The sequence below is a fragment of the Serinus canaria genome, chromosome 8, assembly GCF_022539315.1.
Source record: "Serinus canaria isolate serCan28SL12 chromosome 8, serCan2020, whole genome shotgun sequence".
NCBI lineage: Eukaryota > Metazoa > Chordata > Aves > Passeriformes > Fringillidae > Serinus > Serinus canaria.
Window position 1 is genome coordinate 7,379,778 of NC_066322.1, and position 14,314 is coordinate 7,394,091.

Consider the following 14,314-nt stretch of genomic DNA (forward strand, 5'->3'; position numbering starts at 1 on the left):
TCATTCTCAGTCTCCCTGTGTGTCTTGAGGACACTGTCAGTATCCCCCTCCCACCCCTATATTTTGAGGATGAATTGTTTCATGTTTGTTTATGCTAAGCCATGAAAGCTTGAAATTGAAATTTGTTTGCTCCTCTGCTCCCCATTCATATATGTTCCCATTCATTGTACATTTTTGCTATAGGATTTTATCTCAAGGGTGCTGAACTGTGTGAGGCTGCAAATACGCAGAAAGAAAAGGAAAAAAGAAAGTAATTCTGTGAGCCTGTGAAGTGGCCTGTCCCACAGCAGGGCTCTCTGGTGTCCACTGAGGTATGAGCAGCAAGTGAAACTTTCCCTGTGCCTGAGACTTTCATAGAATCATAAGGAAAAACTGTTTAGTGTAGCCCTCTGGAGATCTCCAGCCATTCTCAAAGCAGGGCTAACTCCAGTTTGTGTTGGTTACTTAGGGCTTTTTACAAGCAAGATTTGAAAATCCCCATGGATAAAAAGTCATAATGTGGGAGGGTTTTCCCCTCATTTGAGTTCCCTGTTGTCTAATTAAAATTGACTTTATTATATCAACTTTTCAATGGGGATTGAAAGCTGTGGATGTCCCATCCCCAAAATGGCTCAAAGCCAGGCTGGATGGAGCTTTGAGGAACCTGGTCTAGTGAAAGGTGTTCCTGCCCCTGGCAGGGGGTTGGAACTAAATGGTCTTTAAGGTCTCTTCCAACCCAAGTCCCTCCATGATCAGCTTCCACCTGAACTCTTTCCTGGTCTTTCTGTGTAACAATTACCAGAAGATTTCATTTTCCCTGGTGTTTCATCCTCACCTCTTTTCCTGATCAGTTACATGCCTTTAGTAATTGTTGCATTCTTTCATACGTCTCAGAAAAGGGTATAATATTAATAATAATAAATTTTTCTGGCAATTTTACACCCATTTGCACCTATTTTTGAGGCATAACAAAAAAAAAAAAACACCCAAACCACAAAAAACAAACAAACAAAAAAAAACCCAAACAAAAGAACCACCTCTGAGTCCCTGAAGGTTTAAATTTTTGAGCTTTAACATTCTCATCAGGATTCTCAAACTAATCTATCATTGCACCATTATTCATTGCAGTAGATGTTTCAGTGCTCAGGTACCAAAATGTGAAGTTTCAGCTTGGCTTGGTATCAGATCCCATTCTGCTGGTGTGTTGCAGGGATTGATAGGAGCCACACTTTGACAGAAGCCACACTTGGAGTGCTTTACATTCCTGTTCCTCTGCATCCAACAAGCATCCAAATCAGCCAAGTGACCCCTGTCCCATGGGATGGCACCAAATCCCTCACACGTGGCTTTGAGTTGGGAAGAGGAGGTGCCATGGAGCATCATGAGAAATGTCTCTTTGCCAGGTGTTTTCCCTTCTGGGGTGTACAGTGTGCCCAGATGTTGGAACTCTGGACAATTTAAAGCCCAAGTGATTGGAGGTAGGAATTGGAAATGGACCAGAGACCACCATGCTGTCAAACAGTTCCTCGTTCTCTGTTGTTTGGGCTGAGGCAGCACCACACAGAGAAGCTCAGGTGGTAAAACTCTGCCCTTTAAATTAACAAGTGATTGGGAAAAATCTGAGCCAGATTTAACTCCCTTCTAAAGCATCTGGGCTTTTTATTGATTGCAATCAGAGACAGAGCAGGACTTTACAGCTCCTTTGCCATCTTCTGAAATGTTATGTGACAAACAGAACACTGGTATTATTTCTGCTGTGAAATGTTAGTTTATCATAGTAGTGATTCTGGGAAGAACATTTGCAACATTCTCAGTTTCTGGTCGACTTTGCAAAAATGAAATAATCTGGAGGTTCTGGTGTGGTTTTTTGTTTGGGTTTGGGTTTTTTGATTGTTGGTTTGGAGTTTTATTAACTGATTTGGCCACATTGTGCCTTTGCTAAAGCAGAGTAGTCACCTGGCAGGTGTTAAAATAATCTAATAGAATAAGGTTAATCTCCTCTCTTTAATTAGACAGCCATATGTAACACACCCAGTGGGCCAGATAACCTTGAAATCCAAAGTGAGAATAAAGACAGGTTTGAGAGGAAAATATCTTTAGTTACAGGTGGTAAGAAGAAACAGGAGGGAATGATCACTTATACAACAGCACAACCCTACACAATTCCTTTTCTCCATCCAAACCCTTAGAGAATGTTTCTCAAAAACTGGAGGTGCTGGATGTGTAACATGCTATGCAAACCCAAGTTATCCTAAAAAAGTCCTGTCCTTGGCCTCTCAGATAGAATAGTTCAAATTAGTGGCTGTCTCTTATGTAAGCCAATTTTTGTCCCAGTTGCTCTTTTATGAACTGGGGACAATGTGGTCCCCTCTTGTACCAGTGCTGTTGGGAAAATTATCCCATCAGTGCTTATAAAGCAGTTGTCTCCTGCAGTGCTGAGCACTTTAGAGAAGCCATGAAGAGCTGAATAGCTCTGTCCTTGGAGCAGGCTTTGAGTAGCATGCAGCAAGCAGCAGCCTAGGGTTGCACACTGAACAATAAGGAAGAGCCAAAATATTGATTAGCCCACTCATTAATGACCAGTGAGGATCCTGGGACAGAATAAAGAGAGCCTGTGGAAAAGCCCCCTTTGCTCCTGCAGTCCAAGGCTGTGCCACAGCAGTGACAAGCACAGGGCTGAAGGAAGGCTCTGGGGACCTGAGCAATGTCCTAAGAGCTCAGCATTGTGACATTGAGGTTGGCTCCTTTGAGTGCAGCTCTCTGTGTGTGATGGGTCTGGCAGTGAGAGCTGAGCCATCTTCTGGGGCTGTTCCCATCATGCTGGTCTGCAGGGAACAGGGTGTGTCTTTCCTCTTCCCTAGAAGTGAGCAGAATTCCAGATTAGTGTGCCAGGCAGGATAGGAGATGTGCTGTGGTATGGAGGAATACCATCCCTAACAGCTGGAGTATTCCCTAATAATTGTGAGCTGTGTTGTGGGTCTGTTTGCACAGTCTGAGGAAGGCCAGAAGTGGGAACAAAAGCACAATTCAAGAGCAGCCATGCCTCCAGAAATGTGTCTATCAGCTGTTCTCTGTGAACCACTGTGATGATGAAGCACTTATTTCCACCCAGCCTGCCCCTCTAGGAATGTAGACAGACCAACAAGAAATACAAATGTTTTAAAGAAGGGTTGCTTATCTGAAGGGAAACATTTATTGGGACATTGTGGGGAAGTGTCAAGTAGAGAGGGCAGGAGGGCCTAGAAGAGTTTGACTTGTTGGCAGCGTGGAGGTCCAGTAAATTAAGCACATGTTAAAATTCTTTTTGTCAGTGGTTTGCAGCTTGTAATCCATGAGCAGGTGGCTTTTGGACAAAATCAGAAAAGAAAGTTTATATAATACTGCATTATGGGCTACATATGTGAGAGTTCTGAAGGCCCTGTGCCTACAGTGGAAATATTTTGGGATACAAAAGTTGGAAAAAAACCTCCTGTCTCCTGTGTCATTAAGTCAGTGATGTGTTTAGTTTTGAAAAGGCCAAACAATGAATCAGGCTTTAAAATGGAAGCACTGTAGGTGTTGCCAGCAAGTTGTTTGAAACACCTGAGTGCCCAAGACTGGCGTGGCAGTGACTCAGATCCAGCTGGGAGCAGGAGTCTGAGAAAGCCTTCCCAGGGCAGGACAGATGGGACTGGCTCCTGCAGGGTCATTTGGAGAGATCCACACACGGGGACAGGCTCTTCCTAGGGGAGAGCTTTGCTAAACTGGGCTTGCATCCCAGGGGAAGTGCTGGAAACCCTGTCCCACTGAAAACTGGGCTGGGCACAATGCAGATGTGAAAATACACAGGGTCCTGTGACAGCTGCTCTAGGGAGGGGATCTCACCTCTGACACACCAGGCACGCTCACAGGGTGGAGTTCTTCTCTCTGTAGGATGGGGTTTTATTTCCAGCATGCTGCTTTGTGCCTGGGAATCCTTCTGGCATTACCTGGGGTGTGTAAGGAGAGTTAACACCAGAATTGAGACATATCCTGAAGATCAGAGCGTGCCCGTGTCAGGAGGGGTTGTGTGTCTTCCTTGGTGTGTGTGCCTGTGACACCTATTACCAGCCCCGAGAAAATGCATGTGTTCATCAGAAGGAGAAAATATCCCTTTGTGTTTATTCTTATTTAACATTGTTTACACAGAAAATGGAGAAACACATCTTTAACCGTCATGTACGATTTAAAATTATGTCAGTACACCCGGCAGAGCTCATTCTGCAAACATCTACTCCACCGTGTGGTCTCTGAGAGCTAATGCTGCTCTCTGCCTGGAGCACACTGCAGTGCTTCTCTTAAATAGCCTTTGTGAAGCTTTCCAGAGCTCCAAATTAAAAATGCAGAAAGCTGGGGAGGAGGAGAGAGTTTTCAGAGCAGGGGTTCTCTGTAGCTGGAGCGTCAGGATGTCTTGCTACCTAATTGCTTTAGAATATGTGGGCTTGAATGAGTCCTTTTTAATGAATAATAGGCAAAATGCATAAATGGCAAACCCAAGGCACCCAGACGGTGAAACACACACTAATGAAGACCTGACTTGGCTGGCAGGTGTGCAGTTGATTTGTATGTATCAGTTTCGAAGTGATATTTGTGGAAAGAAGCACATCTTGTGCGTGCAGCCCTTGCCTTTGCTCCCTGCTCCTGCCATCCCTGCTGCAGCCCCATGGCAGTGCCTGAGAGGGACCAGCTACCCTCTGCCTGCCCTCCCCCTGCACTGACAGGGGGGGAAACAGTGCTCCCCCTTCCCCACTGCCTTTCCAGCCTCACATCCTACCCCTGGTGGTGGTGCCATGCTTGGCTTGGAGCTCCCTGGCTTTGTGTGTGGAGATTATCTGGAGATTCACCTGGTGCTGATCCAATGAACCAACGCAGCCTTACAAGGCTGGAGGGAAGGGCGCGCAGCTCTCTTTGTCATAAATCACACGGCGTGAAAAAGGATTGCTTTACCTCCTTTCCTCCATTATTCTCTGTATCTCACCTTGTGGAAATGGGTCTGCTAGGAAGAGATTTAGACTCACAGGGCAGGAAAAACGAGCTGGGCAGGGAGAACTGAAGGTAAAGGAAGGCAGAGTTCCTGGAGGTTTCTATAACTTGGAGATTCCAGGGAGGAGAGATTCTTTCTTCTTCCTGAATGAATAGGAAGAAGCCCTGAAAAATAAACCTATCATGAGCCTTGCTACTAAATCATTCCTCAGGATGTTGTCACTAAAGCAGCTGCATAAGAAATCCTTAAAAGCAGTGATGAGTTCAGTCCCAGAGGCAAAGGGTTTCTGTCCAGGGAACTGCCCAGCAAGCTGGGTGCTGGTCTGAACATCTTTGGTTTTACTGAGTTGAGCTGGTAACCTCTTCAGATCTGGCTGCCTCCCAAGTAGGGAGGGATGAATACTGCAAAATGTTTCTTTTTCCAGTGCAATTTTGAAACTCATTTGCTTTGACTGAATTTGCACTGTGTTTATGTAAATTTATAAACACTGTAATAAATTTATCTACTTACAGAAAACAGAAATTTTAGAAAAAGGCTGGAAAACATTGGTGAAACACAAATTCTAATTCAACAAGAATATTCACAGAACCTGATTTAAATGAACATTCAGTCACGAAGCAGAAGCACAGCATGTGGTCTGTAGATCTAGCAAACTATACCAAGCATAATCCAGAATTCAAACAGTGGTTATCAGCTTAAATGCTTTAAATTACACACATGTCATTGTGCCTCCAGTGACTATGTGACCAAAACCTAGGTTTTTACAGTAGGAATGAAGAACAAAATCAGGTAATAGCTGCAGGTTCCTATTCTGACTGTGTTTTTTCCTAACCTGGGAGAGTCTGTGCCAGCACCTCATTCTCATCAGGCTCTGTGGCATTGTGACCTGCCTCATTCCTAAGAGCATTCATGGGCATGGTCATTAATGTTCTTGGAATGGGATATCCTCCAGGGCCCTTGTTCCAACCCTCACTAGTTCTGAAGCTGGTTTTGTCTTCCCTTGTACCTCTTGGAGTCTGTAATGTTTTCTGATTTTTTGTCTTCTGTGTCCCCCTTCTAAGATCATCCTTAAAGAGTCCTTTGATATCATTTAGGGTTTTTTTTTTTCCCTTGTTAATTTTATACTGAACACATTAGTTTATTTACAGCACAAAATAAATCTAATCTGTATAGGGCAGATTTGGAGGCACTTTCTAAATTAGGGGAACACTTAGAGCCATGTGGGGAACTTCATTGAAGCAAATGACAACACTTGCACTCTGAGTAAGAGAACTGGTCTCAAATACTGAGAGATTATGTATTATTTTAGGCCATACTTGTTTCCCACCATGGAGCTGCTGTTTCCAGAGCATATCTATGTTTCTACTTTGCCTACCCAGTGCTTGAAGCAGCAGGCAAACAGTTAAGCAATGGAACCATCAGCAAAGTGCTCCAGAAATTAGCTGGTCTAAGACTGGGAGGACGAATCAAAAAGCAGTGCAAGATGCAATTTTAAAGTCATCCTGCTCAAGCTCTGGCATTGGAGGCATTATCCATGAGGGAGATCACATCAGCTGGGAGCAGGATAATAAAATGAAGGCAGGATCTGCCACGGGCACGTGGGAGACGCTCGCCGTGTGTTTTGGTCATGCCCTGGTAGATGTGAGCTTTGGGAGACAGTTCTACATGTAATGCAGTCAACAATCAAATCTGAAGTACCAAGGAACACAACTTGATGTTTCCTTAGAGAGGCCACAAGTTTGCAGCAGATGAATAAAGAGAGGCTGTGGTAGATACAAATTTGTCTTTAGGCAAAAAGGAAAGAAAAAAGACTTGAAAAGCGGAAGCGGGGAGAAAATGTTACACTGTCTCCAGACTGGAAAGAAATAGTAATGCCTACATCAGAGAGTTAATTAATTGTTGTTACATTGATAAATATGTGATATACCACATCAAAGACTAGCTAAATGATATTTGGAAATTAATTTGGATTCCTATTAAACAGAGCTCAGAGGAGCTTCCCAAATGAATAACTTGTTTGTTAAGCATTGCTTGCTTCTGTTTATAAAGTCTTTTCAAGTAAAGACAAGTATTTTCAACTGTTCTTGTTGTTTCAGATGAACTATGAGATTCATCTCTTACCAGACATTCCTGACACATCCAAATACTGCAAATTGCAATGCCTTACTTAGGATCTTATAAAAATTAGGTATTGCTTACCTCTTTTCTCTGTGGGTGTGACATAGAAAAGTTATCTAAAAAGTCCCAACCCCCACATTTAATATTGACAGTATGCTCCTTTTCTCTAGTGTTAAATATTATTAAAAGAAAATGCAAATGTGACACATTAACTATATAAATACAGGTTCTGATTCTGAGCTCTTAAGAAAGTTTTTCTACAGTAAGAATGTTGTTTTTTTGGGAACTGTGCCAAAACACAGTAAAACTCATGACAGTTTCTGCTTTTATTAAATGAAAAACTCATTCCTCTCATTCTGCTCTTCTGCCAGTTTTATCCTGGTGTAATTCCACCTACACGTCTGGAAGTACTTCTGGTTTTTATTAATATCTATGAGTTCAAAAGAAGATAGGATTTAGTAGAGCCAAGTGCAGAGAGTTTACATGCAGACAAAAAGAAGAGAGAGAGATAAATCTGACACAATATGCTGTAGAGTGGGATGGCAGGAACTTTCTGAGTTGTCTGTGGAATTGCAGTTGTTTAAAATTTCCGGGAAAAAAATCCATCTGGATATCTGGTTTCTGTACCAGCAGAGAAGTGGCTGCCACAACAAGGAGGTGGCTTCTGCACCCCAGCAAGCACCCAGGGCAGCAGAGATGGAGCTGGGGAGCTGCACTTGGGTGTTTGAGCTCCCAAGAGAGCTGATGGGTGGGTTGTGTCAGCCCAAGGGGCAAAGCAGCTCCTGCTTGCTTAGATACCCATAGGAATTTTTACAAAAGAATGTTACATTCATTTTGTACCCTTTGGTTCATAGGAAAATATTTATTCATCAAGTTTAGAAATGAATTTCATCCTCTGGTTTCATCCCCTCACTTTTTTTAAGCATTTCACCTCTCTTAGTTTTATTTTCCTTTCTCTTTGCCAATTAAACCTGTGTTTTGGGTCTTCAGATTCTTAGATTTTTTTTTTTTTTTTTTTTTTTTTTTTTTGTCAGAGGATAGCACTGCTTGAGTGAATCTCTTGTTTGCATAGGTGTGTTTAAAAGATTAATGCTGAACAGACATTCTTGTAATAGGCATGGGATCAATAAAAGCTCTTCTTTTCTCAAGAAGCTTTAAGGCTTAGCAGCAAGGTTGATTTTTTTTGTTTGTTTGTTTTAACTATAGAAGAAGTTGCATCTCTGCCTGGGCTTCTATTATTTGTATGATCTTCTACAGAATTCCTGAGCAAGAATTTACCCAACTCATCCCAAGCTTAGCTTGAGAGGACAGTTCTCTTCCTGCATGTTTCAGTAGCCAAAGGTTTCTAGGGGATCTTTGCAGCAGGCAACCTACCTGATTTCCTCCTTCTCCTTCTTGTGCCACTTCCAGCTTTCTAATTTCTTTTTCAAATTTTCAGTTTTAGTGCTCACTCTGTCAACAGCCTCATGAGTTTCAGTGGGGCCTCAGAATGAATTTGGGTACTACTCTGTGGGGCTGTGAGCAGCAGAATCCAAGTCAGGGCTGTGTCCTGGGAGGGATCTGAGCCAGGGCAGGAAGGAGAAGCCAAGGTGCATCCATGCTCCAATGCTTACAGGTTTTGATGGCCAATAATCCTTTTAACTTGTTGATTTGGTTGGGTAACTTTTGTACAGGCAATTGCAGGAGGGGAAGAGACAGGCCCTGGGTTAGTGGAACAATGACATTCATGCTTTAAATCCCTTAAGCACAAACCTAATGGCCATTGATTACAGAGCTCTGAAGAGCCCTGCTGAGTCAGAGCCTGGGTGAGGACGAGCTGAAGGTCCAGTTTGGTGGCCCAGTGTGGGAATCACTCACAGCTGCTGACCCTCAGCCCGAGCTCCAAAGAGAAGGGAACCTCCAAGGTCCTGTCCCAGGGCCAGCCTGCCAGGCTGGGGAAAGGCAAAGGATGCAGTGAGCACAGGCTGAGGAGGAGAAGAAGGCTGAATGTTCCAGAGCTGTTCCAGCTGATGTTCTGCTGGTCACGTTATTTCTGAAAGGTGCCATTGCTGCAGGCTCTCCTCAGGGGAGGGTTTGCTTTGTTTCCCCCATGAACACAACGTTTAACTACTTCAGGCACAGAATACAACCCTAATTCTGCAGCTGATCCGAGGAGAGGCTACAGCCCTGCTAAGTCTGTGTTTTGTGTGTGTGTGTGTGCAGGTGCTCCCTGCTGGGGTTCGATCTGAACCGGCACTGGGCCAACCCCTCTCCGTGGGCTCACCCCACCCTGCACGGAGTGAAGGAGCTCATCATCGACATGTACAACAACCCGGTGAGTGGGCACAGAGCTGCTGAGCCCCCCTGTGCTCAGGGAGCCACCCCCCCATGGCAGGAGATCAGGGAACAGCTGGGCTTTTGCCACGGGAAGCACCAGAAGTGGAGAAAGTGCGTGGAATGAAGTTCAGCTCAGATTAACTATGGAATAATTCCCCAAACTGAATTAAGGAATGGCAGCAATGCTTGATCCGGGGCTCTGGCAGTGGTGGCTGTGTGGTGTGCAGGGCAGGAGGGGGAGAATATTTGCAAATATTATATAAAGACACATGAACACACTCATGCTCACTCAGAGAAGCAGAGGTGTTCTTGAAGGTGAAATCTTAGCTAATCAGAGGAGATGGATTGAGGAGAATATGGAGAAGAGGAGTGGGAGGGAGGCAGACAGCTATTGAATGTTTGACATCAAAGTGCAGAAGGATTATTGAACGTGGCACCTAAGAAAAACTGCTGGGAAAAAAAGAGGAGATGGGTAGGAAAAAAATCACTACCAAAAAATAAGAAGAGATTTTATAGATTATTATTTTTTTTCATTACAGGATTCCTGGTATTTGTCTTTTCTTTTTGTTTCTCACAATGGGAGGGAATTTGAATCTTTAAGTCCCTGAAGTTTTGCTAATTTTTCCTTTTGTTTTTCCTTTCTTTCTTTCTTTCCTTTTTGTTTCTATGAAAAAAGACCTGCCTAGCCTTGCTAATAAAGAAAGAGGATTCTTACCCCTGGCTACATCATGTATAGGATAAGACCTCCTTTAATTTAACTCGTGGTTTTCCCAATACATCTTTAATTAAACTTTTTATCTTCCAGTAATACCTGTACAGAGGAGTTTTTAGCTACAAGGAGGATAGGGTAATAGATAAGATCGTTACATATGGACTGGAATCCAATTGCATGAAAAATGTTTTCTTAGACCACTAATTGTTTGGCACAAAATTTGTCTTTCTGTTCAGTTTCTGCAGCACTTTGCCCTGTGCATTGTGCCTCTGCCCAAGGCTCCTAAACTCTATTAAAGTGATGGTGATAATGATGGAAAGGCACAGAAAGGAGCTTTGGAGCCAGCCTGGTCTTTCCCCTGTTTTCTATCCCAAAAAGCAAGACAATTTTTGTTCTAGGTAATGGAGTGAGCATGCAGATTGCTTTAATAAGAGGGTTTTTTTCCCCAAAAAAGAAGAAGTCTTTAAACATTACAAGAAAGTTGGGTGTAGGGAAGTGCTTGTAGCCAGTAAGGCAACAAATCCTGGCACTATTAAAAGTTACTGTCAGTAAAGTAAAGCTATTCTTTAGCTTTAGGAGGTGAGGGGAAGTTCTTTTCAGCTCCATCCCATTCTAAGGAATCTTTGAAAATTCTGGTAGCTTCCAGCTGTCCTATGTCTGAAGAATGAATTAATTTGCTTTGGTGGCTAAAATGAAAAATCAAAAGAATTGTTTGGTGAGAGCTGATCTGAAATGGAAATATTTTTTTTTCCTCCATCTTTCTGTCTCCCACTCTCCCCAGTGATCAACCTGAGATGAACCAGTTCCAGTTCATTTCTTTCTGAGGGAAAGAAAAGGGAGCCTTTTAAGCATTTAATTTTCGAGGTTATTTAATTTTTTAAAAGGTACTTTTTTAGATTTTTTTATTATTATTAAAGTAGCAGCAAAGTTCAGGTTGCTCTTCAGAATTTCATTTCTTAGTGAATTAACTGCCCACCAAAAAAACTCTTGTCTGGCCTTGTCAACACCAGCCTCTCTGGCAGTTTCAGGGATGCTCAGCAATGCAGTATAAGGGATTACTGTTATTTTCAGGAAATACCAGATTTTTAGTCCCTCTGATCACAGTAATATTGGTATGAAAAGACCATATCCAAAGTGCTGGGACAAAATGGGGAGACAAGCCAGGTGCCATGGGACTGCCCATGCACCATCCTGCTTTAGCAGTGACTGCTCTTGTTAAGTCATGACAGAGTGCCAGAATAAAATCTGCTTTGAATCCCTTCAGGCAGCTAAAAATTTTAGGTGCTTTTCAGGGGTAGAATGTTACTCTCAGATGACTAATACATGATAGATGGCTGGCTGCATGCACAGGTGACCTGCTGCAGGAGAGTGGGTGTCAAACTGTGTCACATCAGGCATTTCACATTTGAACACATCTGTCCTGCCACCCTCTCCTCATCCAAAGTCTTCCCCCACTGGGGAAAAGGAAATGAAATGCAAAACCCAATTCCCTGAGAAATTATGTAATAAAGAAATAACCTTCACCCCTCCCACTGCAGACAAGATTTGCTGTGAAGGGCTGTCCACAGAAGACTGGATTGTTTAAAGCAAGGGGAAGTTTGGCTTCATGTTGCCATTGCAGAGCAGCTCAGTGCAGGACTTTTAGATGTATTCATTCCCTTAAATCACTTAAGGAAAATTAGCTGCCATAAGACCATAAAACCATGTTTTAAATATTGCTGCATAGGAGGATTTTTCCTCTGCTCTGCAGTATGGGAGATAAGCTCTTTCCTTTGGAAAAAAAGTTCATTCTGGAGCAGGGAGGATGAGTGACACAGAAATAAGTGAAGTGGGTATGAGGCACACGCACAATGCCACAGCCACAGTGATTCCAGCACTGAGTGTTCCAAGGCTGAGTGTTTGCTGTAGTTACTGTACAAAAATAATCCAAAGCACTTGTGGTTCACTGTTCTTCTGGGTTTTACAAAGTGTGCTTATTTTATTTTATTTTATTTTTAAAGTGGTTCGGATTCCATAAGGACCATATTGCCCTTAGGAGGGAATGGATGGGTGAAGAAATGAGAGAACAATAGGAAGCTTTTGATCTCAGTGCCACTGATTTTGACACAGTAACTCTGATGATCAGTGCCATTATGTTGACCTACAAGTGTAGGGGGATACAGGATGGGTAAATGAAGGTGTATAGAAGGTAATCTTATCCCCAATGAGTTGCAGCTGGACCAATCACCAAAGATTAGAAGCAGGCCTGATCTTAACAGGCCATCCCTGTAGCCAATAAGAACAAGTGGTATAAAAGAGTGGATTGATGGGGTCAGGAGACAGATGGCTGCTGCAAGGACCAGGAACAGCCAGTGCTTAGAGGAGCTGCCTGTGAGAAACATCCAGGAGGTATGGAGCTCTGGGGGTGTGAAATCCTTGCACTATAGTGATGTTAGAACTTGTGCTAGCTAAGACAACATACATGGAGGGGATATTCTCAGCTGTTTCTAGTGGTCTCAGTCTTGCAGCTGAGACTGAAGTGGCAGTCTCCTCTAGATCATGTGCTGCTGGCTGGGGATATTTCAGTTCCCAAGCCCTTGGCCTGCCCGTACACCTTCCAGCAATGTCTTCCCAGCACTCCACCAGATGATGCCTGTTGATGGTTTCCCTGTGTGTGCTTGGGCAGGTGGCAGAACTATCTCAGAACATGAAAGTGTTGTTTAAGCCAACTCAGCTGGCTCATGTTTGCAGTTTGTTAAAGCGTGTTCATGTGAGCCATTCCAGCACCCTTTAAAAACAGGTTTAGTGAGTGCACTCAGGTCCTGTGCTCAGTGTCAGGTCACCCCCTCGACATGAGCATTGTGATATGGCCTTTCCTCCCAGGGGATCGTGTTATTCTCCCTTCTAGACCTCTCCCTCACCCAGTTCTCCAAAGGAAAACTCCCACATAATAAGCAGCTACTCAGTGTTTTACCTTCAGTGCTCACTGTGCAGCCTTGTCCTGTGTTTACTGTGCCCTGTGCAGATCCTGCTCTGAAGATAGAACTGTTCATCTCCTCCTAGGCTCTTTTGTTCTGCTCATTGCTATGCCCTGGGAGCACTGCAGAACTGTGGATTATTCTGGGAGGGAACCCCTGTGAGAGACAAATGTTTCTTCCTCATGTGGATAGGAAGCAGTTTTGATCGCGCCTACTCATTTGTGATGGATGGTTTAAGGTGCCTGGAATCACATTTGTTTCATGTCATTCAGCAAAGACTGATACCTTCACTGCCTTGTATCTACCCTTGCTTCTGCAAGGAAGATTGGGATTGACTATTTCTGTCATTTGGTTCTCCTAGGACCTAGGAGACAGGGACAAGGCTGTGGCTGACCATTTGGGACTAATCAGTTTCAAGTCTTTTGCTCCTCCCAAGTGAAAATGCAGACATGGCATTCAGGGCTCCCAGGCACTCTCACTGCAACACTGGACTTTGTGTTCTTTCTTCTGTGTTTCTTCTGTTCTGTTTTCCACCCCCTGTTGAAACGAAGCTGGAGTCCTACAAGCAAATGATTCCTTTGCTGGATGCTGTTCACTTTGTGCCCTGAGTGAGCCAGAGACCCATCCAAAACTAAAAAATACCCACTTTCCACTTAACAGATGTGCTCTTTAATTAGCATCTCCTGTGTCATGTACATCTGTACTGAAGTTTAAATTATCTCTGCAAAACTGAATTTTCTGTATTCATTCTTGACTTTGGAGTCCTTGATGTTGCAGCCCTCGCAAACTTTTAATACTTTTCTGAGTGAAAGTTTTCAATGCAAAATGAAAGCCCCAGCATGCTAAACTCTGAGTCATCTGCTGGGCTGGAAGCTTTAGATCCACCACACAGACATCTGCCACAAGGGCTGATGAATTAGCTGATAGAGGATGGCAATCTGCAGTGCTGTGGACAGGAAAGAGGGAGGGAAGGAGCCTGTGGGCTTTGGGGGTATCTGCTGACAGCAGCATTAGTAACAAGGCAGGATGAGTAAACACAATACTGTAGACATGGGGAGGGTTGCTATTTAAGGGTGAGTGACACTTTTTTATGTTTTTGAGGATTTTTTTTTTTTTAAGATCCTGTGTGCAGGCTCGTATTTGAACAAAATAATTATTTTCCAATCTTCCTGTCTCTGAGGAGGCCCAGCTTTTGATCCAGGTAGGCTTGAGTGGGCAAGCAGTCCAGGG

The 14,314-nt window shown here is 43.5% G+C and overlaps 1 protein-coding gene across 1 annotated transcript in view; it reads left to right on the forward strand.

The window, feature by feature from the left end:
- AGBL4 (AGBL carboxypeptidase 4) overlaps positions 1-14,314 on the forward strand; it is an 856,716-nt gene that overhangs the window by 718,756 nt on the left and 123,646 nt on the right. The window contains exon 9 of the mRNA XM_050977508.1: positions 9,302-9,413. Within this exon, the coding sequence (XP_050833465.1) occupies positions 9,302-9,413 (112 nt within the window). The remainder of the gene's footprint in view (positions 1-9,301; positions 9,414-14,314) is intronic.